General features: G+C 56.4%; 11 protein-coding genes across 11 annotated transcripts; 4 read left to right on the top strand and 7 right to left on the bottom strand.

Annotated features, from left to right (window-relative positions):
* Positions 1–36: 36 nt before the first annotated feature.
* LY79DRAFT_517434 (polyprenyl synthetase) lies at positions 37–1,338 on the bottom strand (the record flags this gene model as incomplete). Its single annotated transcript, XM_060554934.1, has 1 exon — positions 37–1,338. The coding sequence occupies one exon, from the start codon at positions 1,336–1,338 to the stop codon at positions 37–39; it is 1,302 nt and encodes a 433-aa protein (XP_060413251.1).
* Positions 1,339–3,907: 2,569 nt separating this feature from the next.
* On the top strand, positions 3,908–4,798 carry LY79DRAFT_517271 (cell division control protein 14; the record flags this gene model as incomplete). Its single annotated transcript, XM_060554910.1, has 2 exons — positions 3,908–4,309; positions 4,403–4,798. The coding sequence occupies 2 exons, from the start codon at positions 3,908–3,910 to the stop codon at positions 4,796–4,798; spliced, it is 798 nt and encodes a 265-aa protein (XP_060413250.1).
* A 756-nt stretch (positions 4,799–5,554) lies between these two features.
* Positions 5,555–6,915, bottom strand: LY79DRAFT_517233 (uncharacterized protein; the record flags this gene model as incomplete). The annotated part of the gene is made up of 3 exons (XM_060554905.1): positions 5,555–5,926; positions 5,972–6,660; positions 6,741–6,915. The coding sequence occupies 3 exons, from the start codon at positions 6,913–6,915 to the stop codon at positions 5,555–5,557; spliced, it is 1,236 nt and encodes a 411-aa protein (XP_060413249.1).
* A 1,686-nt stretch (positions 6,916–8,601) lies between these two features.
* LY79DRAFT_483054 (uncharacterized protein) lies at positions 8,602–9,066 on the top strand (the record flags this gene model as incomplete). The annotated part of the gene is made up of 1 exon (XM_060553276.1): positions 8,602–9,066. A coding segment is annotated over one exon (465 nt), but the record flags the coding sequence as incomplete, so codon positions are not given.
* Positions 9,006–9,639, top strand: LY79DRAFT_556749 (uncharacterized protein). Its single transcript, XM_060558043.1, has one exon. The coding sequence runs from the start codon at positions 9,127–9,129 to the stop codon at positions 9,523–9,525; it is 399 nt and encodes a 132-aa protein (XP_060413247.1). The 5' UTR covers positions 9,006–9,126; the 3' UTR covers positions 9,526–9,639.
* Positions 9,640–9,970: 331 nt separating this feature from the next.
* LY79DRAFT_517465 (acyltransferase) lies at positions 9,971–11,580 on the bottom strand (the record flags this gene model as incomplete). The annotated part of the gene is made up of 2 exons (XM_060554941.1): positions 9,971–10,731; positions 10,782–11,580. The coding sequence occupies 2 exons, from the start codon at positions 11,578–11,580 to the stop codon at positions 9,971–9,973; spliced, it is 1,560 nt and encodes a 519-aa protein (XP_060413246.1).
* A 3,566-nt stretch (positions 11,581–15,146) lies between these two features.
* Positions 15,147–16,516, bottom strand: LY79DRAFT_556742 (putative porphobilinogen synthase; the record flags this gene model as incomplete). Its single annotated transcript, XM_060558042.1, has 2 exons — positions 15,147–15,262; positions 15,418–16,516. One exon carries the CDS (start codon positions 16,511–16,513, stop codon positions 15,608–15,610), a length of 906 nt encoding a protein of 301 aa, XP_060413245.1. The 3' UTR covers positions 15,147–15,262; positions 15,418–15,607.
* Positions 16,517–19,169: 2,653 nt separating this feature from the next.
* Positions 19,170–21,058, top strand: LY79DRAFT_517259 (uncharacterized protein; the record flags this gene model as incomplete). The annotated part of the gene is made up of 2 exons (XM_060554907.1): positions 19,170–19,260; positions 19,317–21,058. The coding sequence occupies 2 exons, from the start codon at positions 19,170–19,172 to the stop codon at positions 21,056–21,058; spliced, it is 1,833 nt and encodes a 610-aa protein (XP_060413244.1).
* A 1,246-nt stretch (positions 21,059–22,304) lies between these two features.
* LY79DRAFT_517461 (uncharacterized protein) lies at positions 22,305–22,625 on the bottom strand (the record flags this gene model as incomplete). Its single annotated transcript, XM_060554940.1, has 1 exon — positions 22,305–22,625. One exon carries the CDS (start codon positions 22,623–22,625, stop codon positions 22,305–22,307), a length of 321 nt encoding a protein of 106 aa, XP_060413243.1.
* A 1,623-nt stretch (positions 22,626–24,248) lies between these two features.
* Positions 24,249–25,387, bottom strand: LY79DRAFT_556735 (uncharacterized protein). The gene has a single exon (XM_060558041.1). It carries the CDS (start codon positions 25,145–25,147, stop codon positions 24,392–24,394), a length of 756 nt encoding a protein of 251 aa, XP_060413242.1. The 5' UTR covers positions 25,148–25,387; the 3' UTR covers positions 24,249–24,391.
* Positions 25,388–25,567: 180 nt separating this feature from the next.
* LY79DRAFT_590982 (uncharacterized protein) lies at positions 25,568–26,338 on the bottom strand (the record flags this gene model as incomplete). Its single annotated transcript, XM_060561219.1, has 4 exons — positions 25,568–25,732; positions 25,906–25,910; positions 26,060–26,112; positions 26,268–26,338. The coding sequence occupies 4 exons, from the start codon at positions 26,336–26,338 to the stop codon at positions 25,568–25,570; spliced, it is 294 nt and encodes a 97-aa protein (XP_060413241.1).
* Positions 26,339–27,222: the final 884 nt, after the last annotated feature.

Raw genomic sequence — 27,222 nt, 5'->3', positions numbered from 1 at the left:
AAAAGAAAAAGAAAAAGAGAAAAAAAAAAAAAACCATCACGTCGCCGAGTCGGTGAGAGCCATTTTGTCCAGGATCTTGTGCATGCCCTTGGTGAGGCCGCGACCCTCGTCAATGTCTTCGACGGCCTTGCGCGCGCGGTCGATGAGGACGCCGACGACCTGCTTCGTGTACTCGAAGCTGCCGGTGCTCTCCATGCGCGCGACGGCGAAGCGCTTCACCTCGACGTTGTTGGTCTTCTGGGCGAGGATGTTGATGAGCTGCATGTTGGAGGGGTCGGAGCGGATGCTGTGGATGATGGGGAAGCTGAACTTGCCCTCGGTGAGGTCCTCGCACATGCCCTTGTTGTCCGAGTACTCTTTCGACGAGAGGTTCATGTAGTCGTCGCGGATCTGGAAGATGAGGCCCATGAGGTTGACGAGCTCGACGCAGTCCGTCAGGCTGCGCGACTCGGCCTGCATAAGCTTAATACCAAGCCGGAAGAGACCGCCTGTCTTGTTGCCGACCATCTCCAGGTAGTCCTCCTCGGTCGGGCAGGTGAGGGTATCGCGCCAGAACAGGTCCATGCCCTGGCCGCGGTGGAGGTGGACGAGCTCCTCGGCGAAGATGGTGATGGCTTTTGGGTTCTTGAGGCGCTGGAGCTCCTGCAGGGCGCGGAAGTAAATGTAGTTGGCCGAGTTAATGGTCTGGGCGACGCCAAAGATGTTATGGGCGACGGGGAGGCCGCGTCGCAGCGACGACGAGTCCTCGACGTCGTCGATGAGGAGAGAGGCCGTGTGCAGCATGCCGACGACGTTGGTAATGACGTCGATGCTCTCCTGGGGCACTTCGAGCCAGACGTTGAAGGCCTGGATCAGCTGGGAGCGGAAGTCCTTGCCCGGGAGCGCGGAGAGATAGTCGAAGGGGCCGGTGATGACCTTGTCTTTCTCCTCGGGCCAGGTCTTGCGGGTGAAGTTCAGGTCGGAGGTCGCATAGCGCTCGGGGTCCGGGGGCGGGGGAGGCTGCATCGTGACCGTGAAGGATGTTGCGTGGTTCCCTAGAGAGGGCTGACGGGGTCGGTGGGAGGATTGCGAACGCGAGTGCGTACGGCTACTGGAAGCGTAGCGGGGGCGGGATAGCCAGTCGGTTTCGGGGACGGGACGGAAGGGCGCTCTGGAGGTTGTGGGCGTGGGCGCGGCGGCGAGGGGGCCGGGGACGGTGGAGGTGTGGCCGATAGAAGATTTCCGAGAGGGGATGAAGTTGGGTGGGGGAGAGGGGAAGGAGGGGGGGTTATTCGTAAGGTCCCAAGGCTTGTCGGCGGTTTTCTTTGGTGCAGACAAGGTTGGCGTTGTAGGCAACATCGTGAAAGGGAGCCTTCTCCAAAGGGCCGGGAAGAGGCGTGGCTTCTTAAGGGTGTCTGAGTCTGGGAGGGAGTACCCGGTCCCAACAGTTCCCGCTCCTGCGGCAGCCGGCGTTGGTGTGGATGGTGCAGCGGCTCGAGCTTCAGCCCCCGTCGGCTCAAGCTCAAGCTCAAGCTCGGAGCTCGCGTGGGCCGGGAGATCCGTTTGGTGGAGCTCTGTCCGCTGGGCTGTGGTCGAGTCGCTCAGCTGGTGCTGTTGCTTTCGCTGTCGTTGGCAATGCTGCTTATTCGGGTCAACGTCACCACTTTGCTCAGCCAAGGTGGATTCCAGTACGGGGTTCGGATTCAGGCGGGAGTGGACGGTGGGACTGACAGCGCATATACAAGTAAGTGTCTTTTGCCCTAATTGGTGATTGTGCATGGCCCCCCTCTGGCGGGGACCAAGAAGATGCAGACCGTCATGACTTTTTGTGAATAGGACTCCTTTGCTGCAAGGGGGAACAGGGGTAGGCAAACAGGACTGCACTAACAGAAGGGGATGAGCCAGAGCTGAATCACTGATCCATGCTCGACGTCTCTGGTGGAGGACAGACTAGGTTACCTGGCATAAGGTAGTCCTGGATAGTAGGCAGGCAGACATGAAGGGGGGAGAGAAACGAAGCACAATGCAGCAAGACGCTAAAGTAATTGGCCGTAAATGGTCAAGCACATGCCAATGTAATGCAGCCTGCGCACCTTGATCATGGAGCAGCAGCTTTCGCAAGTGCTTAAGATAGCGCGTTGTTGGAGGCTCTTATCGATTGATGGTGGACGGGGAGCTTGGGTCGCGTCGAAGCAGGCGTCGGCAGTACGTCATCAACTTGCCTGCAGCTAGCTAGCCTGAGCTGAGGTCGGGATTCCGTGAATACCGAGCTGCAGGTAGACACGGCAGGCTCCGGTCCGAAGGGGGAGGGGGGGAGAACTCGATGTAAGAGAGAGGAAAGAAGATGACGGAAAAGTTTGCATCCGGATGATATGGACAAAGTATCGTGCTCAATGCCCCGCGAAACGAGTCGTCACTTACCTGAGTGGATGGATGGTCAATAAGAAGAGTATGGGAGCAAGAAAAGAAGAAGAAAAGAAGCAAGTCGAGTGATGGGCAAAGGGTTCGTGTGAGTGAGTGTTGTACGTCTTATGAATCGGCAAAGCGCACCAAGTCAGAACCCCCTCCCCCTCCCCCCGGAATGTAACCTGAACTTCTAGAAGATGGGGAGTCAAGTTCCACTTGGCTATAACTACCGTACCTAGTCTCGCGAACTGCCGGCACGCAAAGCGCTCGAGCCGGTTGTCTGCCACCTCTATCATCCCTTGACCCTGCTTTGAGCTATTCCACGGCGCACTCATGAACCGGTTTGGAATCAAGTCGTAGACCTACCCTGCCTGCGAATCGGGCAATCCAAGGCACTGGAATCGAGAATACTACGTATGCCGCCCCCCTCGTACTTCTAGGTTTCATCCATGATAGTGTCGGTCTTAAGCATCCGCCGACGTTGCGACATGCACCTGCAGCCTCCAGGCTGCCTTCCCTGTCAGCTGTCTACCCCGAAGTCGGCAGATAGCGACAGTCTGAGATCAAGGCGGCCACGCGGTCGAGACGAGTCCAAGACCTTTCGGCTTGCCATACTTTTTTCCGGCGCCACTTGATGGCAGGACGTGAACGACTGAGAAGGTTTGACGGCGCCAATAGTAGTAGCCAGGAAGGGAAAAAAAAGAAGAAGAAAAAAAGAAGCCCTGAACCCTGGCGACAGGAAAGCAAAGGCCAAGGTGCCACAGCCCGTGTGGCCCCCCCGCAATGCAATCCATCCATAGTACGGAGTACAGATACAACTGTACGCCAACGCACCTCGAGATGCCCAACCGGCCGACCCACCTAGTTAGTTATCTTACTTAAGCCTCTCCCTGACCAATCAGGGGGGATATTCCCCTTTTGGGCCACATCAAATCCCCATCCCAACGTGCTGGATCGACCCGGTTGCCGGGGCATCAATCGCCCAACGCAACACAAACACACATGGAGCTTATGCCTCGTCGCTTCTTTTCCCTCGGACCCCGTCTCTATCTGGCCGGCACTTCAACACTCAAATGACTGCTTTGCGCTCGCCGTCGACTTTATTATTTTTTTTGCGACTTCTCCCTTTTTCCCTCCTACCGCAGTCGTCGCAGTCGTGATACCCCTTCACCCAGATCCCTAGAGGACTTGTCCTCGCCGTCGTCCATGCCTTTGTTTTCTTCTCTCTTTCTGTATTAACATTTTCCGACGGTGCTGCTACTGCTGCTACGCATTCTAGAACCGAGCATCTCTCTCTCCTTGATCCGGTCTCGGCGCCAATTGTCGCCATCGTTGCATCCGCACGTCGTCGTATCAACAAGAATCGCATCGTCTCTTTTGTCTCTGCCATCACAGTTGCGCGCCAAACGTACGATTATACCCACATCCAATCAAGCCACCACCAAGCCACCGTCCTGCTGGAACATCAACAGCGCACACCGGCATTATATCCACACGAGCCACGCGCACACACGCCGGCGAGATGGAAAACCTCCTCAGCCTCGCCTTTGACGGCCTCTCCTCCTACGACGGACCCAAGGTCCGCAAGGGCCTGCGCCAAGTCGAGGGCCTCCTCGCCCAGATCTGCCTCTCGTCGCCGGCCAAGGCGAGGTCCCCGACGGCCGATGACTCGTCCCCGCGCGCCGGCGGCAAGTCCCTCACCGACTTGTCCGACGACCCGGCCTTCCGCGAGTTTTTCAAGCTGCAGGAGGGTTTTGAATGGAACGTCGCCCTGCGCCTCATCAACACCCTCGACCGCCTGATGGGCAAGGGCACCGACGGGCAGAACGACCTCCTGATCCTCAGCTCGCTGGATTTGATCCAAGGCGTCCTGCTGCTGCACCCGCCCAGCAAGGCCCTCTTCTCGCGAGAGCAGAACATGAACGTACGTTCCCGCCGGGCCTCCAGCCAACCTCCTTGCCGTCCCTCCCCCCCCCCCCCCCTCCCCTAGTCGCAAATGCTGACCTTCACCCTCCAGCTTCTCCTCGACCTCCTCGAGCCCGTAAACTGTCCCGCGATCCAGTCCGCCACCCTCCTCACCCTCGTCACAGCCCTCATCGATACGCCCACAAACACCCGCACCTTCGAGGCCCTCGACGGCCTCCTCACCGTCACTTCGCTCTTCAAGTCCCGCTCCACCGCCCGCGAGGTCAAGCTCAAGCTCGTCGAGTTTCTCTACTTCTACCTCATGCCCGAGGTCCCCTCCACCCCCGCCGCCGACGCGAGCCGGCCGCGGAGCCGCGCCGGCAGCGAGTCTGCCGGCACCCTGACGACCGAGGACAAGCAGGAGCTGCTGGGCCGCCACCTGAGCAACGTCGAGGACCTGGTCAGGGACTTGCGGACCTGCACGCCCTTTGGAGGCGTCGTGTGCTAGCGTCTCTTGCCGAGAGTTCTCGCCTCTGTCTCTCTCTGTCTCCCTCCCTCTCTCTCTCTCTCTCTCTGTCTCTCTCTCTCTCTCTCTCTGGGGTTTCTGGTGTTCCGGGTTTTGCTGGGAATCTTGGGTTTTCCTCTCCATCATTGTTGTTGTTATTCCTTCGCAAGCATCTCATCCTTTGCCGTTTCGACCGTCGTCATCGTCAGCGTCCTCCGTATTATTTGGCGTTCCGTGCAAGGGGGGGTGAGGGGGGGCTCTGGTTTAGGGGACACAAGGGAACATTCTGGTTTTTTTTTTTTTTTTTCATGGCTGTATCTCCACGGAAACGTGGGCCAGGAGTTTCTGTCCTGTTTTCTCTTTTTCTTTTCTCTTTTCTCTTTTTCTTTTTTTCTTTTTCTTTCTTTATTTCCTCCCCGGCTGGGGATACGGAGGGGAGGGGTTACTTGTTGAAGAAGAAAAAGCTTCGAGCTTCATCCAAAATCGCGTAATACGTATTATCTAACCCGTCGAGAATTGTACGAGAGTGTGCTGGGAATAGAAGGAGGTGGGGGCGAAAGGGAGACACGAAAACGTTTCCTGTGTGTGTGTGTGTGTGTGTGTGTGTGTGTGTGTGGATGTTCGTGCTCGTGCTCTTGCTTTCGAGTCCTCATCAGCGTTATTACTACCATCATCATCCTTCTGGTGACCGCGTCCGTTTCGGACAGAAGAAATATATAAACACTCTGGAAACCCACACACCTCAATTTGTCCTTCCGTTCATGCTGAATGCCCCTCTCTGACGCGGGGACCCGGCGACCTGTCCATCATGGAGAAGCCGGCGATGCTACCCGCGGAGGGCGACGCCACCTCGGACCCGTACAGCTCGTACCTCTCCTGCGCTGCCTTCACCTCCGCCTCCGCCTCCGCCACCACGCCCACCGAGTCCATCTCCACCGGCGCGACGACGTCTCTCGGCGAGTGCGCCTGCAGCGGCACGCCCCTCCCCCTGCCCTGCGTGGTCGTCTCCGTCTCCGTGTACGGCCCCGCCACGGCATCCGGGCCAAAGTATTCCTGCGTCCCGCCGCGCCACATCGTCGGTCGCGAGCTGGACGTGACCTCCGACATGGCGCGCGCACTCCGCCCCGGTCTCTCGCTGCCGCCGCCGCTGCCGATGCCGGAAACCCCACCGCTGACGCGGCTCGCCCCGCCGCCACCGCCGCCGCTGGGCCGGGACGACGCCGTCGCCGTCCCCCGTCTCCGTCGCCTGAACAGACAGAACCACGCGGAGAGCACCACGAGCGCGCACCCAACGACGGACACGCCCACGCCGATGCCCGCCTTGGCGCCGGTCGACAGCCCGTCGGAGGCCTCGTCCACGATCCGCACGTCCGTCGCCGTGGGGCGCCCCGGCGCGCACGCCGCGGTGCCGCTGACGACGACGCAGTCCCAGAGCCTGTCGCAGCACCCGCCGTCGGCGCACGCGTGCTGCGTGGTGGCCGTGCATCCGGGATCGACGGGCGTCAGCGCGGTGGCGGAGGTGGTCGGGGTCACGGCGCGCGCGCATCCGCCGCCCGGCACGCAGGTCTGCCCGTAGGAGCAGCAGCCGCCACCGAACCGGGACTCGCAGCGGAAGGCCGAGGTGGAGGGGCAGGTGCGGCCGCAGCAGGCGGAGGAGACGGAGGTGGTGACGACGCCGCCGCCGCCGCCGCCCGTGACGGTCTCCGAGATGGTGCGGGTGACGGTAGTGGGACACTGGTAGGCCGTGGCAGCGCAGTTGGAGTCGCAGTTGGAGCCGACGGGGCAGCACCACGGCCGGTTGTCCGGCTTGACGTAGCAGTAGTTCGTGTTTGCGCAGCACGTTTCGGGGAAGCCGATGTCGACACCTTGGTTCTTGTCAGCACAAGGGTACGGACCGTCACCGTCGCAGGAATGCTCCCCGGGCAGTGAGGCTAAAGCTTCGTACATGAGTGGTAGTTCGGATTGCATATCCCTCCGTCGCGGATCGCCAACTTCGGGGCGTCGATGAGGAAGCGCGGCACCAGGGCTCCCAGGACGGGCGTCATGTCGACGGCAGCGTACCTCTGATGAGCAGCCGCGCTGGCGCAGACGGCCAGCACGGCGATCGCGAGGGCATTCATCTCTCTTCTTCGTGTCTTCGCAGGTCTGTTGCTCGAGGCACCGAGGAATCGAGTGCGCATACGTGGAGGACACAAGCGTTATGTTTGGTCCCACTCAACAACACATGTTTCTCATGCTGCGAGGCGTCAAGGGAAGACGTTACAGAGGGCCGGGACGGAGACGCGGGCGCCTGGTAGGTGTAGTAGGGTGAATTGGCAACGACGAGCAAACACGGCTGAGGAGACACAACAGAAGGGCAGCTCGAGGAGACAAAGGGGGCCGGGGCAACAATGCAAAGCGAACAAGCGAGTCAATGGGAGGTAGGTGAGGAGGCTGTCGCATGCGCCCGAATGGGTCATGGGCTCGGGATCCAGCCCATGGATGATAGAGGCCGTAAGCAGAATCCCATCCCTCGACGAGGATCCGGGGAGGCATGTTCACTCTTTCTCCGCGAGCAGCAGGGGTTTTCTGCACTCTGTTCCCGCGCGGGCGACTTTTGCGGGACGAGGATGCGGAAAGACGACCTGCGTTCCCTCCAACAATCGCAGCAACACACCCGCATAGCAGAGGGCAAAGTGGAGTTCTCTCTCCACGGTTCTTCACTCGACGAGGCGGGAGGCAGGGGGTACAGACAGAGCGAGGGACCCTTTCTCCTGCCCCTCTCGGCGGCGGCCCGAAGGACTCACACGCCCCGCCCGCGATGACTAGCGGCCTGGGCTGGCGTTCGTTGGTTCGAGGCGACGTGCTGTGCCGCTGGGCTGCATATCGGGAGGCCAGGTTCGTCGCCCCCCACCCCTCAGTGTGATGCAGGACATAATATATTCTTTCACGCCTGTTGCCGCGGTTGTAGCGGTGGCCGGGCTAAGCGCATGCGAGGAATGCGAAGGACGCATGTTGTTGAGAATAGGGAAGGGTTGACAGCGGCCGATAGGCGCATAGAGAAATAGCTCTAGAATGCTGCGCAGGTGTTGGATAGCTGCTGAGGTTGACAAGCTAGATCGTACCCTTACCTCAATTGGTCTTTGAGGTGTCCAAATCACCTATGTAGGCAGTTCAAGGTCCACGTTTTTCATGCCATTGATCTTGGGAAACTGCGATGCTAGTGAAGAATAACCAATGCAGAGTGTGGAAGTCGCAACAACCTTTGATGCCAAAATGTTTCTCGGAAAAAGAAACACACCAGTGCGGAGCTTCTGGCCTGGCCCCCACACAGTCAGTCACTGGTGCCTAGGTACCGGTAGATGCCATTACCCCAAAAATAAGCAACACCGAGGGCGGGCCAAGGCACTGGACACGCCTCCAAACGGCGCCCCGCGCGCGCGCGCCAGAACAGATCCAGCCTAGCAGCCCTTTGAAGGAGAGAGGGGAAAAAGAAAAGGAAGAGGAAAAGAGAAAATCGGCAGAATCAGGGTTGGCGGTCAACCCAGAGAGGCTCCCCTCTACCCCACACACCAAAGCCTACCCCTCCACCACTCAAGGTGCCCCTCCTCCGATCGCAGGCCAACGAGAGAGTCCCTAGTGCCATGTTTTTCTGAAGTTATTCCCAACCCCAAATCTCATCCCGCGATCTAACCCGTCCCCCCCCCCCCCCCCCCCCCTCCCCCGATTTCCTAGCCCGCGCCCGCGCCCGTACTCGCACATTCAACGACCTCGCCCTCACACCGACACATCCTCCTCCTCCTCCTCCTCCTCACCGAACCGAAATAATGGCCTCGCCACCAGAAGGCGCCTTCCCCCTCCCGCCGATCCTCGCCCTCCCCTCCTCCCCCGCCGGCGCCCCCGTCCTCGTCACCCAGGGCGCCGAGGCCCGCCTCTACCGCACCACATTCCTCGCCCCGGGCCTCCCCGCCGCCCTCAAGTACCGCCCCAAGAAGCCCTGGCGCCACCCGACCCTCGACGCCCGCCTCACCCGCGCCCGCATCCTCGCCGAGGCCCGCGTCCTCGCAAAGTGCCGCCGCGAGGGCTGCCCCGTCCCCGCCCTCTACGCCCTCGACGAGGTCGCCGGCTGGCTGATGCTCGAGTGGATCCCCGGCGCCCCCGTCCGCGTGCGCATCAACGAGTGGCTCGACGGCGTCGTCGCCGAGGCCCCGGAGGCTCGAGACGCCGGCGGCAGCAGCGGCAGCAGCAGCAGCAGCAGCAGCGCCGACGACCGCGCGAGGCGGCCGGCCGCCGAGCAGAGGACGCCGGCAGGAGACACTGGCGAGCGAGACGTGGCGGACTTGAAGGACCTCATGCGCCGCATCGGCGCCGCCATAGGCAGGATGCACAAGATCGGCGTCGTCCACGGCGACCTCACCACCTCCAACATGATGCTCCGGCCGCCAAAACCGGCCGCCGGCACCGCAGCCCCGAACCCGGACCCGACCGCCCCCTCCTCCCCCTCCTCCGTCGTCGACGGAGACGTCTTCATCATCGACTTCGGCCTCGCCAGCCAGAGTACCTCGGATGAGGACCGCGCCGTCGATCTGTACGTCCTCGAGCGCGCCTTCGGCAGCACTCACCCCCGCGCCGAGGCCTACTTCCGCGACGTCCTTGACGCCTACCGCACGTCGTACAAGCAGGCGCCCGTCACGCTCAAGAAGCTCGAGGACGTCAGGATGCGGGGTCGCAAGAGAAGCATGATTGGCTAGTGTGGCAGGGTTCGTCGGGAATAGACATTGGAGAGCAATACTAGACAAGAAGCAAAAAGTCAAACTCGGACAGTTCCAAAATTAGAGCTTCGGGTTCAAGGACGGAATCAAATTGATACCCTTTGGGTAGTTATTTCTACCTCATTTGTGACGTCACACGTTCTCCCTCTACATCTCTGTGTGGTGTTCTGTACTTTCTCCGACCCATCGCTGTGGTCCTGAGAGATGCATTTTGCCATAACAATGGCCCCAATAGCCCGATTATCCCTATCCCTATAACATAAATATCGACGCCAGGTATATTGTAATAATGTCGTGTGACGAAACAAAAACGCCGTGCCATGCTATTATTAGTCGCTTTCCGTAACGACCCTTCCCGAGACCTAGCTCTCGTGTGAGCCTTTGCCACAGCAACATCTGCCGTTGCAAGCATCGCTTCAGCCCGCTATTGTTGTTTGATGGAGCACTTTGTCTCCAGCCACTTTGCGAATCGCACCGTCGGAATGTCGAAGAGTCTCCAGAAGACGTCGGCCGCCCAGATCACAGCGGGAATGCACCCGAAGGATCCCAGCACGAAGCCCGTGTTGTACCACCATCCTTCGATTCCCGTCACGGCGTAAGCCCGCTTCTCAATCATGTAGCCGACGGTGTGCATCACCGGGCCGTGCATGAGGTAGAGTGCGTAGCTAATCTTTCCGAGGTACTGGATCGGAGCCAGGTTGAAGAAGCTCTTCCATCTCGGCGAGTGGCCGACGCAAAGGACGAACAAGACAGCCCCGATGGATTGCCAGAATCGGTAGCCTTCCTCATCCCACCACTTGGGAATGAGCGAGCCAAGCCAGACCCAGCCGGGGGTAATTTCGTAGTTGATGTCCGGCTGGCACATGAAGTAAATGGATAGAATGCTAAGCATCGCCCAGCAGAAGCCCTTGGAGCGGTTCTTGTTCGGCCGGGCCTCGTGGGCGGGGAGAATGGAGCCGCCGACGGGGGTGTTGTTGCCCATGATCTGGTCGTATTCTGCAAGCATCATGCCGAAGTAGAAGAGCAGCAGCTCCCAACGGTTGTTGCGGTAGGTGAATGCAATGATGCCCCAGAGGAAGAGGAAGCGGAGCCCGGTCCGAACGCGAGCCAGGCCGATGAGCGTGATGAACAAGTACATCGAACAGCGGAATTCGACTGGGATGGTCCATAGGTGCACGTCGTACGCTGGTCAATGTTAGTTTGCGGCTGCAAAGGCACCCAGTACGGCAACTTACATGTGCTTCCGCCAAACCTCTCCCAGCCAAATACGTGGACGAAGTTGAACATGCTCCACGCCCAGTCCGTCAGCTGCTCTGAGAAGGTGTCCAGAGGCTTCGGGTGAGGCTCCATAACATTTTTGTGATAGGTCTTGTCGATGGCGAAGTCTCTGGTCCACTCGTAAACACCCAGTTGCAGCAGCATCATGATACCAAAGGTCGAGATGGCAGTTGGCAAGTAGAGTCTGATCAATCTTCGGAAGATCAACGACGTCGTCGTGGCAGAGAACTCGTCAAAGTTTCGAGCGCGCAAAAGCTTGATAGGTTTCATGGACAAGGCGTAACCGGAAATGACGAAAAACAGGCACACCGCAGGTGGACCTTGATAAAAGAGTCGGAGGAACGGCATCTTGAGAACGTTGTAGTTCTTTCCCGACGAACCCCAGCCCTCAGCGATTATGAAGGCCTGGTAAAAGTAGTGACAAAAGAAAACGAAGAGTGCGGCCACTCCACGCATACCGTCGAGGTGGGAAGTCGGGAACAGCTTCTCGACTCGACCTCGTTCTCTTGAGAATCGGCTCTGGACGAAGCTAGGAAGTAGAAAGATGAGGCCGCGAATTACCGTAACACGCCATGGTACGGCCCGGGCATAGCCCACGACACCCCGTGCAACAGAGGACCATCGTGGTATCGCGAAGCGGGATTCGAGGTCGACCCTACCGCTCTCGCTCTCAACGTCGGATAATGTCTTCTCGTCTAGGAGACTCATGCCCTCTTCGTGTGACAGGGACACCTTGGAAGTAGCGTGTCCGTTCATTGTCCTGCAATGGAGTCCGGTATGTGTCGTATGTGTCTACGTGTGTGTGTGTGTGTGTCTGTTGAAGCGGTGGGTATAAGCGGACTCTCGTGGCCGAAAAGCCCAGGTTTCTAGCACGTAGGGCTTATGACGAGACAATGGCCAAAGAGAGTCGGGTGAAAAAGAAAGGGGAGGCGTGGAGGAGGGAAGTGGTGGTTTCGATTCGGAGGCCCTTATTGTTCAGACGATCCGGATCTGCAAGGGAGAGGGGGGAATGGAGGGTAGGAAAGGAGGTACGGCAAGGGAAAGTAAATGTAATTTGGAAGAAAAGGAAATAGGTCCTATCCGTGAGGAGGAAGGATGTGCTGGGTTGCGGGATGGGTGTTTCTTGCCTCGTCTCGTTAACGAGGCCGTGACCTGGACCTGAACCTTGATGTGGGCTCAAAGCAGAACCCTGAACGTAGGAACCGGGGTCTCCGCGCTGAAGCAGGAGCGTGGGCCGCGCAAGGAAAAGAATGTGGAGAATGCAAACAGGCAAAACAGCAAAACAAAAGGGCCTTGCGGCTGAGATTTGTGGTCGGAAGGAGCGTAAGAGATACCTAGGTATGTATGTGGTATAGAGGCAGTTATGCAGGTAGTGGGGCTTGGAGAAAGCAGGATCTCAAAGTATCAGCAGATACCCCAAAGCAGAGAAGGAAATAGTTGAGAGTGAGAGTGAGAGGAGAGCGAAAGCGTCAGGGTCGGCGTCAGTGGTGTGGATTTATGGATCCCGCCTGTTTCAGGGTAGCAGCGAGGAATGGTGTAAGTCCAGCAGCTATGACGGGGATGGGTGAGATGAGGTGAGGGATGCACCACGAAAAGCAGATACAGCGTTGCAGCGCACACCTGCGCCGAGTACAAAATGCAGCGAGACCCTCTCCGAATATATCTGTCCTCGATATGAAATTCGGGGTTTTGCGTAATGCTGTGTCCAAAAGCTGGATATATAGCTGCCGTGGTCGTCAATTCAGAGCGTATGGTCGGAAAGTCTGTTTGTTCGCTCCCGCCTGTCTAATATTTGACACAAAGCCAAAAGAAAAACCCGAGCGGAGATTATGAGCCCCCCCCCCACAGGTAAAAGACACAAGGTGCGAGCGGAAAGCAAAGAAAGAACGACAAAAAAAAAAAAAAAAGAAGCTAAACGAAATGAAAAGTAACCGAGGCGCATATGTCATGAGCCAGAAACACGAAAGGGGCGTTCTGGCTGTGCACGAGTCTTGACGATCGAGCTGTTGCCCGGCAGAGTATCTCGATGTCTGACTTGTGGCGTGTGTCCCAACTACCGCCGTCGGTTATGACTATGCACGGCCCTTCTGATAGTCCAATGAGTGTGTGGTGGCAGAGAGAAGAGATGAAACGATGGGGAGCAGGTCGGAGGACAACCGAAGAAGTGAACGTGTGATGCACGAGGCCAGGGGGGGAGGAAGGTGAGAATAACAAGTAGCGACCGCGGGTCGAGTCGAGTCTGGACGGCGAAACTTCAGGGCGCACGCCTCAACAGATCAATTGCCCGAGGAAACATTAGATGTTTTAGTCGGGCCGGCGGCTTTGAGAAGAGCGGAACGGAGAGGTAGTTTCACAATAGATGAGATAGGAGATGGGACCGGACACAACTAAGCGGGCTTAGGCGCGACGGACTGTGTGCACTTGGCGTACACAAAATGACCGACTCTGAAATGGACTCTGCAAATCAAATTTCCCATGGGAGTTGGTAATATAACCAGACATGGACATTGATCGCTGTTTGAGATATGCCAGCCACGCAGGGGTCCGGTAGATACGCACCTTGCTCGTGCTCAGGTCTCTCTGGACGGCGCTGGCAAAATCAATCATCATCGACTCATGCCAATGAAGCCGATCCCCCATTCCCCACCGCGACCCTCAAGCCCTCCTGAATGGGAAAACGAGGTCCAGTACAGAAAGGCGGGCTACGAGTCCGCCGCGCCTATGACCTTTCTTTTCCTTCCACCCGCCCCCTGGTCCTCAGCCCTCCGCCGGCACTGCAATGCAGGGGAGAGGAGGTTTACTTAGCGCATATGGAGACAAGATCGATGGCGATGGGCGATGGGCGATGGGCGATGGGTGGTAATGGGCGAATGGGCGAATGGGCGAATGGGGAGTTTGGATGTGGGTGGGGGCATAACAGGCTAAGGGGATAAATCGTAAAGGGTCTCAAGTTGCTTGGGGGAGGACGCGAGGAGGGAAAGAGCTCGTTCGAGGTCTCATGCCGCCGAGAATGCCACTGCCAATCCCTCACCGTTAACCCAGAGAGACACGGCAACTTAACCGACAAACAGGTCTCGGCGCATGAGTTATCTGGGCTATCTGTTCTTCAAGGTACTCGGAGAAGGAGAAAGCGCCGCTCTTGACCATGAAGCAGTCGTAATCCGAGCTGGGGTTCTTCCAAGTGTTTTGCTGGAGAAGAATGGAGCGTCGGGCGGGGGGTTGTCCACTTTTCTTGTCTCTCGCACTCTGCCAATACACACTATCAACGGCTGACAGCGGTCCTCAGTGCTTGGGGATTTGCGGCGCAGCAGCTTTTCCCCGTCTCCTTTCTCTGGCTGCGACGTCGAGGTGCCGTGCAGGCAGGGGTTTTGAATGTTGAGATCGCCGCGCGGGCCCGGCTGCCGCACTTGGCAAACTGGGGTGGCTGCTGCTCGAGACGCTCGGTGCGCAGGGACCCCCCCCCCCAGCTAGCGGCGGGGCCCTGCTAGGCGTGCAGGGGCGGCATGTTTCCTGGGACAGGCCAAAACCCCTTAGCTATGTTCCAGATTGGAGAATCCGTCACGTCGAGTGCTTGGCAACTAATCGCCAAGCCTGCCCATCCCTGCTTGCCAGCTTGCCTTCCTCATCTTTCCAAACCTTCCATCTTCCCAACCTTAGCGAGCCTCCTCTCCCGATCCATCCCCTTATTGCTCGTTCCTCCCAACTCATAGACTTCTCGTGGACATGCCTACCGGTAGATAGGTACCGTAGATAGGTAGGTACCGTACGCACTCGTGAGATTCGTCGACCACTAGTGAGCCGGCTAACGGCAATAGGTATCGCGGCCACTGTAAGAGGTATAGTGTGCTGGCAGAAACAGGGATCTGTATATACCTATTTTCTCACGCAACGGCTGTGTACGTACTAAAAGCAGGCTGGCTAGTTGGCAACGAAGGGTAGATAGTCTGACCGCCTTCTATAGCAAGATTAGCGCCATGGAATCCCACTAGCTGCTATCAGTAAGGCGCTAGCTATATACAGCTAGCCGACTCACTAGTGGTCGACGAATCTCACGAGTGCGTACGGTAGGTGGGCAGGAGAGTTTCCTAGTGGCAGCGCCCTGCCATCCCTGCCGCCGCCCTCGTCCTTGTTCCCTCCTCTGGTCGGGGGTTTCCCGTGAGACCTGGCAAGCTTTGGCTCTGCTTGGGCCAGTAATATCTATCTTCGGCCCCAACCCAAAACCAGGAGAACTGTTGATCAACATCCCATCCGAAAGCCGAGTCATACCACTCGCTCCAGGGAAGCGCCATGAACTTCGCTGGCCCTTCGGCCTCTACTTCCTGCAACATGGTTTCCTAGCAGACCATCATGAGCTTGTCTGACCCTTCACCGCCGCTGGATCTAACGTCGCACAGATGCCTCTTCTCGAGTCATTGCCGTTCATCATCGCGTTACATAGGTAGGTAGTATATAACGATTACACGTTGCTGTTTTTTTCAGGGCTTCGATTCCACGAGGACGGACCATCGAGCTGACACACAAACACGAGCACTGCCAAGTTTGTAGTCGAAAATGAACTCCCAAGTCTGCCAAACTAACCGCCCGTACCATTAGTTTTCTTTTTTGGTATCCTCTACACGACACTATACCATCAAGAAAGTGTATATCTGTAAAAATGCGCGAAACCAACGCCTGCCGTACCCGTTCCCAGCACCATGCGAACCACGTGTAGTTCATCCACGTTTTCAAGAAAGCTAAACGCCCAAAACACGTTGTCTTTTCATTTCGTCATGCCATACGTCGTCTAGGTTGAGAGCCAGTCGAGGAAGTCGGGGGTGAAGTAGCTGATGACAATTGTCGCGCCCGCCCGGAGGATGCCCTCGGTCGACTCGAACGCCATCTGCTTCAGGTCGAACACTCCCGACTTGGCCGCCGCGTGGATCATGGCGAACTCGCCGCTGACTTGGTAGGCAGCGACGGGCATGTCCTTGCCGAGCTCCTTCGCGTCGCTGATGATATCGAGGTACTGGCTGGCAGGCTTGACCATAATGATGTCCGCACCCTCGCCAATGTCGCGCACGATTGCGCGACGCGCCAGGCCGCGGCCGCCCGGGGGCAGCTGGTAGCACTTGCGGTCTCCGAATGACGGGGCAGAGCCTGCCGCGTCGCGAAACGGCCCGTACAAGCAGCCCGAGAACTTGGCCGAGTACGACATCAGCACCGTCTTGTGCGCGATACCCTCCTCAATCAACTTCAGCTTGATTGCACGGATGCGACCGTCGTTCATGTCGGACGGCGCGACGCAGTGAGCGCCGGCTAGGGCGTAGGCAATGGCAACGTCCGAGATGCGATCAACCGACAGCTGGTTGTTCAAGCTGCCGTCGTCGCGGAGGATGCCGCAGTGGCCGTGTGACGTGTACTCGCACAAACAAACGTCGGCGCAGATGAAGAGCTGCGGGAACCGCTGGCGTATCGCACGAATGCTCCTGATGACGGGCCCCTCGGGGTCGTCGGCGGCCGTGCCGAGAGCGTCCTTGACTCCCGGACGCACGGGCACGCCGAAGAGCATCACGGAGCGCAGGCCCTTGCGCACAAGCGTCTCCACGTAAGCCATTGTTTTGTTGATGCCTCGGCGGTATTGGCCGGGCAAAGAGGGAATCAGGGCCTCCTCATCGTCTTGGTCCGAAATGAAGAGAGGGTAGATGAGCATGGACTGGAGGGGGAAGTCAGTGTTTGTCCAACAACAACAACATTTTCCCGCAAAGGAATCAAACTGACCTTGGTCAATTGCCTCTCCGCTTGCCATGAGCGGGCAAGGGGATGGAAGTAGCCACCGTGCAGCTGGCTCGAGATGTCTCCCGAGATGCTGACGCTGGTCGCAGCAGTGCTAGCGTAGGACATGGCGCGTGAGATTTGTGACCGGCCGTCGTCCATGGTGGAGACTGATTGATCACCGCGGGGTCGGCGCGGGACGCCGGAATCCCTCAAAGTGAGGTCCTGAACAAGACTGGAAAAGGACATGATGAAATCCGACAATATGAAAGTTCAATCGCTCGAAGGTCAGGAGTTGATGAGGGGCCGTCGAGTGGCGAATCGTCGTCGGGAAGCGAGTCGGAATGGGGGGCTTGGAAAAGAATGTGTCGAGTGGGTATTATACTATTGCGACCGACGATTCCCGTTGGAAATGCAATTCGGAAAGGAGGAAAGGTCGGCGATGGCGATGGCGAAGGTGTTCGGGCAATTGGAGGATTGAGGGGCGGTGAAGTTGGAAAAAAAGATGATGGCGGAGAGAGAGCGGCTGAAGAGGGGGGAGGCAAAAGGTTCGCGTAGCCTGCGGTTGACGGAATTTGAAACAAACCACCTTTCCCTTCTCACATTGGGTGAAGTCGGCAGCAGACGGAGGTAAGCGTGGGGACCGCCCGCTAAGGCGTGCTGAAAATCAACAAATGGGATAGCGCAATGGAATTCGGAGGCCAATCATAGTCCGATCTTTTGCAATTGGCCACCCTCGTGGCGGACTCTCCGCTTTAAAGTCCTCCCCGACGGCGAAACCGACACCTAGGACCTTATCGTGCTTATCTATTACCTAGGTACGGTAGGTAGGTATCTTGCGGGCTATGTATGGCAGTCGGTCAGCAGCATTCCCATTGTCCAACCAGGGTTGACTCAGATCCATCGAGATGCACATTGAGCCTCGGCAAGTCATCAATTCCCCATCATTTCCATTCCCTTTGCAGTCATGAATACCGTTCTTTTTCTCTCTGGCATTATCTGTCGACCCTTGTTTGATTCATTGTTTGTCGGAACTTCCAGCTTTCCTGGCCAGCCGGCTGCTCATGGACACAGCTGGCACAAAGTCTCAATTCCGAAATGATCCGAGGGAGTCCGCGAGTTGCCGCAAGCCCGGGGCCTCTCCGTTGGCCTTCCGGTTCTTTCCGCCCCTACATAACGTTTACCGGTTGGAACGGGTGCCGTAAGCCCCCCGTCGCCGGCCATGGTGCACTCCGGTGACTCCGAGGAGTCGGAGACTGGAACAGCTTGTGGTTTTTTTTTTTCTTCCAAACTTTTCAACTCTGACATGTTCTCTAGACATACAAGACGTCGCGACGCTTTTATTGTCCTTGTTCTCCTGTGACGTGACGTGCCCATTGTGTATTCTAAACCAAGAAGACGCCTCAGTAGTATTGCTTGATCTGCTTTTGCAGCAAGATGCCCAATCCCATCAGATTGCTCATGTGGCCGTACCGCTTTTTCTTACGTCGGTTCTAAGGCGCTCGCTATGTTCTCATTCCTGAACACGTGTAGGACGCCAAAATCCGATGCCCAACCTTCGGTCATCACTTTCCTGCCGCTCACGTGTTTCCGGGCCGAGGGGCATTGCTGATGATTCGGATTAATTCTGATAACCTTGTTTTCTTCACCGGCTATCAGCCATGGCGTTTTGCTGTCTCGAGATAACCTACTTTCCGAAGCTACGATCTCTAGCGCCTCCAATTTAAACACCAGCCTAATGTAGCACAGAATTCACCTCCTAGGCACCTGTTATCATGTGCCAAAGACGTTTGTCCATGCAGAAGCAAACGCCGTCATCATGCTTCACGCAGTTTTGCGCCAGAAGGTGCCAATACCGTTCTACGCCTACCGATGGTCACACTGGCTCACCTGAGACAAAGCCATGAAGCCTTCCCACTGTTAACCGATGTTGAGTGTGGCTTGGCAGCTTCTCAAGCCGCAAGCTGAAGATTCGAGTCCGGAAGCTTCCAGTGAGTAAGATGAGCCGGGATGACTGTCCCCCTCGAGGGCTGACCAAACACTGGGCGAAACGGTGGGCTTGGGGCATGGGAACAGGAAGCCACGACGGCAGGTCTGGTGTTGATCAGAGGAAAGACCGAACTTGCCCAAGGAAAGGCCCGCTCAGATGAGATCTGGTCGGTCTCGCTCGCTTGTTTCCTTGCTTTTCTGCCCTTCTTCAAGCCCACCACGCGTCGACGCCCCCACGCAATTGCAAACTGGTCACCAACATCGTGAGACTTGACCTCGTCAGCTTATTGCCGGCATTGGCAAGAGCTGACACCAATCCATCACTCTTCGGCCCCATTGCAAGGCGTTCTGCACTCAGCAGGTAACTCCGTCTTGGAATCCATTTATTGGCTGTTTCCGCAGCATAGTCTGGCAAGCTTGCGATCTTAGATCTGGTGGAGTCAAATATACCGACGCCACTGCCGACTCGTCGCGTTTTGCACTCCTTCGGATTCCAAGGAGTATCGTCTTCTCTTCATTCCCTTTCCTGTCTTCGTTCAGTCTCGTTTCCGGATCATTTATCGTCCAGTCCAGTCCTTACCCCTGACAGTCGCTGCTCATGCATCATGAAGAAGAAGTCCATGAGTACCCTCGCCAATTTGGCGCCTCGCCGTCGCGATAGAGGTATCAAGAAGGAGCAAATGACCGAAGTCAAAGGTATGAACGTGGGGAAAATTGAAACGTCGGAAGATGCCAGCTAACGATATCCATAGAGCCGGTGACACCCTCGTTGCCTGCAAACACCAGCGAGCCGGGCCCTTTCGAGAGCGGCGCTGCCTTGACAGGCAACCAAGACCAAAATGTTGACCGCTTGGCCAGTGAGCTCTTAGAGAGCACTATATTCAGCCACCCGAACGGTCTTCGAAGTCATCCTTCAGTCCTCCTTTGCGCTTCCGAACCGATGGCGTTTCCATCCCATTCTTCGGGACACAAGGCGAAGATGGGCACATCCTCGCACAACCTCGCAATCGATTCTCCATCGGGAGGAAACAATACACATTCTCAGTCGTATGCTCAAGCTTCGGAGACGAACCAGATTCCACCAGCCATTCCTCGCAAATCTTCACGTCGGCGACGAGGCAAGCGAATCAAGAATATTGACAATGAGCTGCATCTTGCGAAGCGCTCGTTTCCTCAATCGAAAACCACTCTGCTGGATGCCGGTAATAGACATGGATTTGTCTTGACTGGTTCGACGACAGCGCCTCTCGGCGTAATGTCCAAACAGGCTGTTGGCTCGATGTCTGCCACCAACCCCGATGCTGTCAATCCCAACTTGGTGAACGACAAGCTCGCAGCGATGCTGGCTGCTACCGAGGTACTCAAACCTCGTGGATCCCAGGAAATCACGCCGACAATCCCAGTTCCTTCACGAAATCGTCGCAAGAAGGTCATGTCAAAGGTCCGCCAGGCACTGGACATCTTCCAGTCCAAGCAGAAGACCCCAGAGTCCAGGATCAGGGGCAAGATATCTGCCCCAATCGCTCTCACAACATGCGACATGCCAAATCCAGCTGCCCACTACCATCTGGAAGAAGTCGAGGATGCTTCTCCTACCAGCTCTGCCCATCCCCGCGCGAACGAAGACGACGACATGTTTGGCAACCGCAAAATGAAGAAGTCACAGACTATTATTGGGGGCTGCATCGTTCGTAAGCCTGTTCCCAATGATGGAAGCGTCGGGTCCTCGGACGACCCCTTTTCTGAGGCGTACGAGATAATTCGTACCCCCACTCCCTTTGAGCATCGCTTGAAGATCAGCATCGACTCGACTGACGATATCCCGTCTGTTCCGGCTCTCAATCCCTTTGCAGCTGAAAAAGACTTTGATGCTGATCTCGAGGGTATCTTGTCCGAGAAACCCCTCTGCGCTTCGACCCCTCGTACGCGTACTGTCCACAACGCTGCCTCCCCAGAGAGTCCTTCGAAGAGATACGCCAAGGGAGACAAGCGTCACCTCGGGGCCTTGAAAGAGACCGAGGGAAACACTGTTGCTTGTGGGCCTGTTCCTCGGAAGCTGAAGCTGGCCGGCGGCATGAGACTGTTTCGCGACCAGGCAGACCTGAGCATGAAGAAGCACCCGTCCCCTAGCAAGGACGAGCTGAACGATTTGGAGACTCGCTTTCGTGCTTATGCGATTGATCAAATCAAGAAGGCGCCTTTGGAAGAGCGCGAGGCGTTGGAGATAAAGTTCGCAGGCCTTATCGGACCCAACGCGCTGACGCCGCGGGACAAGAATGCTCCGATGAAGTCCCGTGCCGCGAAGGACATCATGGAAGAGGCCAGCAGTGTTGTAGAGCATCAGTACACTCGCGAATCCTCGGTTTTGTCATCCAAGAAATCTCGGATCCCTCGCCCTGTCGAGCCAACCACCAGAGTTCCATTCGCTCCCCGATTCGCACCTCAGCGCCAGCCGACCAATTTTGACGCGATGGAGCTTGACGAGCTGCAGTAGGATGTGACCGTTGATGGTCACCGCCCGCGTCGATCTTAGTCTTGGCCGTGAAGGTTGACGAAAGAAAGTGTCGTCCAGCTGTTGTGGTCCATAAGGATCAACGTTCGGCATGTTGGGCGATTGCAGGGGTTTCTCGCAAATTTCTTTGTTTACTTTTCTACAGCTTTCGAGGACATAATAACACGTCCGGCAAGAGCAACTTCGCTGGGATACGGCCGACGACATGGATATCGCCCTCTTTTTCGACGACTAGGTACACCACGATCCTCGGGTCAACATTCTCTCATTCCGGTTTTCAGCACGTACTTCGTCACCCATTTGTGTTGGGTATCTTAGCGATTCGACAACCGGTACATCTACCAGCCGTCCGAAGTTCGCCTCCGCCACCAATTTGTGTAAGTGATCACCCTCACTCATGATATCATCTGGGGCACTAACGCCAGACAGAAGAATACAAGCAACATCAACGCCGTAGCGCAGCACGCCGCGCCCTTTTCATTGTCTCCTGGTTGACGATTTTGCGAACGCACTACCCTTAATACAAGTCCTGCTGCAACTGGGCACGGGCATATGGTTGCTGCGAATATTTGAGGATCGGTTTATGCACCGAAGGTTACGTTTGGGTTTGGCTTGCGGCACAAAGAATTCTCTCCTCATCCATATTGCCACTCCTCGAGCGCGGGCAACAGGCGTCCTATATGGTCCAACGCCCCGAAGAGGCTTTCTTTTTCTTTTTTTCTTTTCCTTTCCATATGCCAAGGTTGCATATAAGTGGTTTGCTGGTTGATGGATGGTACGAATGAGGGATCAGCGTGGACTGGATTTTGGGCGAGTTGGTAGACAACCCTCCTCAACGTCAAAGGGTCGCTTTTCTTGCAGCTGTAGCAGACACACAGTAGATTCACCAATACCCAATTCAACCACCTACTTTCACAACTCACCATGTCACGTACTGACAGCATGCGGATATAGATCGTTTGCCAAGTGTTTGCATTTCATATCGTAATACAGACGTGGTATCTTTCAAGCCAGCTCGCTTTCTCGAAACAATAATAGTACAAGGTATCCCAAATCTCCATCATCAATCATGCGTTGCTCAAAAAACCGAAAATTCGCTACAGACGGGCCTTGTCTCGCAAGAGGCGAGAGAAGCCTTCAGGGGGGTAGGGGGCCATGGTTGATGGTAGTGGTTGTTGGGGGTATCAAACATCAACCGGCACGGCCCCGTGCGCGAACGGGGGTTGGTTTAGTAGCGGCGGGAGCCGCGGCCGTCGGTGCCGTGCATGCGGCGGGTGCCGGCGGCCTTCTGGCCGGGGCGGCGGGTCAGGGTGCCCTTGAGCTTGAGCATGGCGCCCGAGATCTTGTCGCCCATGGAGGGCTTGCGGCGGTGGTGGTGGACGGGGGCCGCGGTGTGGACGGGGCCGCGGCGGCGGGAGAAGAGGCCACCGCGCTTGGTGTGGGTGGTGCGGGTGGTGGTGGTAGTGGTGGTGGCGGGGGCGGCGCGGCGACGGGAGAAGAGGCCGTTGCGGCGGGGGGCGGTGGTGTGGCGGGTGGATCGGAGAGGCATGGCGATGGTTTTTTTTTATAAAAAAAGGATTTCTGATAGTTGTAGAAGAGGTGGTTGGTTGATTTGGTTTTTGTAATTCTTTTTTGAGAGTGCTTTTGCTTGTTTGGTTGTTTGGGTAGCTTGATGCTTGTGATGAAGAAGAGATATCTGGTTGTAAGTGGGAGCGGAAGGCGGTTTATATGCTTTCTTGTCAGATCAGCTCTATCTATGTTGGTCTGATGGTCATACGTAGGATTGTGGTGTACAAGTGTGTTGGATGGCATCATCAAAGGAGCCCCGCAAGCGGGAAGGGTGGTGATCTACGGGATCAGGGTCCAGAGGGATGATGTCAGGGTCCATGGGGTCTACGCTTGGTGGCCTCTCGATGAGGCGGGAGAGCTGGAGTCAGGCGACGACATTCCGAACGAACTACCCAGATCCTCTCTACATCGGGTCAGGTCCCAGTGGGCGGGTGTAAGGGTGGGAATGATGCGCAAAGGGTCCAGAACCCGTGTCTTGGTCCATCTTTGGACCCTTCAGCCGTCTTTTGCGACAGAGGCAGAAACATGAGGGGCTGGACCCTTGGCTGTGGAAGACGGTGACGTGCCCTCGCATCTCGGGACGTGTGCAAAGCAGGAGAGACCCTCCTCCCGCTGAGGGTAGACATGGGCGTGGGCGAAAGATTTAGACATTGTTACGTAGGATGGGAGGGGGGGAACCGCGCGTTTGCGAGCTGCTGGTGTGGCAGCCAAGGCTGGCCAGACCAGTGCTCGTTGACCAAACAGGCAGGATGTGTGGTGAGCGAGCGACACGTTTGCGCCGCCGGGAGGTGAATGAGGTCAAGGTGAGTGTCAGTTGGACGGCGATCGAGACAAACAAATCGTTCGTCTGTCGAGCTCAGTGAAGAAAGGCAAAACAAGTTTGGAAGGACCCTGTGGCTGGTGACGTATAGCGGGTGGAAGAAGGGGTCCCCATTGGCTCAAGCCTCACCCCCTTGCCTCGAGCTTGCATCGGTGGAGTGGAGTTACGCCAATCAGCGCTGTGGCACAGAAGAAGGATGATGTGTGGCTGGGGTGGATGTGATGTCATCGGCGTAACGGTTTCGCAGGTTGGCTATGTTGTAACGCCAAAACGGGTTTATTTTGTTTCTGTTTTTTTTTTTTTTTTTGTAACCCCTGTTCTGCCTGCCGCAGATGAATCCTTAATCCTCCTCTTTGCGCGTGTGATCGGAGAGACGGCGCGCAGTTCACGGTATGAAAGGTAGGGTGGGGTAGGGGATGAGCGTCGCTTTTACTGTGTACGGGTGTCGATGAACAGAGGTCCGACGTCAGTTTTACGGGTTCGACACACTCCTTCAGGACACATCTCACGGAAGGGTCAGCAGGGTTTCCAGATGGAGGGAGCTACCGTATCCTCTGACTTAACTGAAAATCCGCACAGACCGCGGGCTGCTGAAAAGGGGCTGGCGTGGTGGCAGAAACAGGGATCTAGATGTGGCAAATACAGGGAGTCATTTACGTAAGCAGCAAGTTTGGCGGCAAGGGTTAGGGTTACATGGGTGGGTGTGTGTAGAAATAGATTGACCGCTTTCTACAAGGGGTCTAGCGTATGGTCTATGCGGTTTTTCAGTTAAGTCAGAGGATACGGTATTACTGAGGAGAAATGACATTGTCGTTTGGCCTTGGTTCTACATACCGCAGGGTGCTCTGCTGGCTTGTTACTTCTCTCCCCGTCACGCATGGAAGACGATGTTGTCCATGTACATGGTTTCGGTCACACTACCCGTCTCAACTCTTTCCGTCAACCCTTCCTGGGCGACGTTTGCCGGCGTAGACTGTGTTGCTCCACTCTCTTCCAAGGGCGGTCTTGTTGGGGGTTATGGCTTCCTGATCGAACTCCTCATAGTCACCCCAATCGTGATCCTCGTCGACATCCCAACCAACATCCCCGTAGGCACTCCAGTCGACATACTTGTAGGCGTCCCAACCGTAATCATCGTAAGCTTCCCAATCGAAATCTCCGTCGGCGTCATTATCGGTAAGGACGTCTGTGTTGTTGAAGGAAGGGTCAATCATGGGTTTTAGGACGGTATCGGTCTCCAACCTCCAAACGCTTTTTGGCCGTCTGATGCCGGGAGGCACGCAGAGACCCTGAAGCCATACATCGTAGTGCTTCCTCAGGCGCCACAGTGAGTGCTCAAATCTGCAGCTCTCCAAGGTACATCTTCCGATTTGCCTGACAAAGTACTTCTTGACAAGACCGAGTCTTGGGTCACAGAACACCCGCCGGGTGACGGTATGTACCGACACATTTGCGCCGCGGATATTGACCCAGGAGTTCTCCGGAGTGATGCAGTCTCGAATGCATGCGGGGAGCGTCATGAGTTTCAGTCCCCTGTCGTCAGTTTTGGGCCACAGGATCCACCACTCCATTGCGTTTCTGTGATGCGTCCATGCATTGTATGGTGACTTTTGGGCCCCTTCGGCTCCCAGCGCGAGCAAGATTAAAGCTGTAACTAGCGGGACAAAACCAAACAGTTGCATCGTGATGACAACAAGCTAGTCGCAACTGGGTGTCTTGTAGCTAGCAGGGAGCTGCCGTAATGGTTCCCAAGAGCCGAGTGTCTTCGTATGCTATGCCCTGTTAGCATCGTAATCCAGCTTGTGAGGTGGCGGGTCGAACCCCGAAATTCGAATGAAGACGGTTAGACGTTCATACCAAGAAGGATGAAGGGAGAAAACAGGTTGGATACACTGGAATCGCCTTTCAGGAGAGGAGAGTAGGTCAAACATACAAAAAATAGCTCTGTCTTTGGCACGACGTTTGCTCCGCTTGTGTTACGTCAATGGGCAACTCGTCGAGGTCGACCAGACGCGAAATGAAGGGTTTATATACAGATTGCCAGAAACAAACGGGGGACCTAGATAAGGCCATCCGGCAACCGTGAGAGCGTTGACTGTCAGTCATGGTCCGATCCCAGACGGGTTCCCGAACGCTACTCGCATGAGCCGCTTTTCCAAGGCGTCCCAGCTCGACGCCCGCAGGCTGCACATGTTGTAGAAACCCGGGTGTTCAAACGTGGCGCCGACGCCGATGCGAGAACTGCCGAGTAAAGTTTCCCTTGTGGGCTCGGTACGGACTAGTAAGAGCATGTAGTCGAAGCGGACGCCTCGGCAAGAGACTATAGGAAACCAGCCACCACACCTGTGCGGTCTCGCCCGGATAGTACGGCGTCAAAGGCACTGCCTTCACCATCTCCGCGATTGAAGCAACGAGGGGCCCATTTAATGCCACTACTTACCTGTGCTGGTATAAAAAGTGTTAGCCAGGCCTATCATGTACGTGCTAGAGTATGACCCGGGTGGTGGGTTGGTATACGTCGAGCATTTTGAGGTACTCTTTACGAACAACCAGTGCCCCGCCGGCCGGAGAACCCTCATCCATGACGGGTTAACCATCGAAAACAGTGCTGTCGAACCACGTGCTCGTGACTCTTCGACCTCGGGGCCTGGATGGCGTTTGCGTTCGCCGGAGGAGCATATTTCAAAGATGTGCCTGACATTGGCGGCTAGTCGTTCAAGCGCGGCAGAGTCCTCGGTGGCAGTCTCAACGGTGCCGCATCGGTAGATGACTCCCGGGCGTATAGCAGAACCGGGCATGGACTCAAGATCGCGGATGTTGACCAGCAAGGTGGAAGAAATGAAGGGTGATGAGGCTAGTGCAGACAGCCACATGTCAGCGGGGATGGGATCGCGGGCATACGTTTCGGTGAGGCGCTCAAGTCGCTTCCAGGACCTGAGCATTGTGGTAGTAGCACGCCAGAGAGGATCTGTCAAAGAATGAGGCCTTGATTGAGGGCGGAAGGGGGGAAGGCGGGTAGCAAGTCATGCTGACCAGTCCCAACCATGGCCCAGAGCTACAGCGGTTGAGGCGTCTGAGTCTGTCTGCATCCTGCATACGACGTGGACAAAGATGGCCCCGTTTGGCTGAAACAAGCATCTAGATGGGCTAGGCAAACTCCAGCTGGCACTGAGACCTGGTTCACGAGCTTGTCATGCCGCACCAACAAGTCGGATCATTCGGTCTCCAGATTAACTTCGTCTTGAAAGGCGAGGTTAAAAACGGATTGAGTCCAGTGACTCTAAGGGTTGTGTGTGTGTGTGTGTGTGTGTGTGTGTGTGTGCGCGCGCGCGTGTGTTGTTGATAGCCCGTTGTGGTAGGATGTATATACACCCCTGCTTGGTTATGGGTATATCCTTCTATAGATGTGTGCGACAGTTGCCCCCCTCGAAAAACTGCATTATAAATAAACGCCCTCGATTTAACCTCTAACTCTAATGCAGACACCAAGGTCAATGAGGTTGACACCGGTAGAGAGGTCAGTAAGGTTATTATTAACGCAGCTGATACAGTTGGGCGTCGTCGTTGTCGTTAAGGTTGTAGGTTTTCTGGGTAGCGAATGCCGCTTGTGCCTTATGAAATCAAAGAATGCTGATGTATTTTAATACAGCTTAACGCCTATTGATGATTTTGGCCCCTGGGCCCCCGATCTTTTAGTTGTGCTACTAATTGTTAGCATATATTCCAGCTATATGTTGTAGCAGGATGTTTGTATTAG

The sequence above is a fragment of the Colletotrichum navitas genome, assembly GCF_030913465.1.
Source record: "Colletotrichum navitas strain CBS 125086 chromosome Unknown LY79scaffold_37, whole genome shotgun sequence".
NCBI lineage: Eukaryota > Fungi > Ascomycota > Sordariomycetes > Glomerellales > Glomerellaceae > Colletotrichum > Colletotrichum navitas.
Note: the sequence above shows the minus strand (reverse complement) of the source record. Positions and strands in the feature narration are given on the sequence as shown.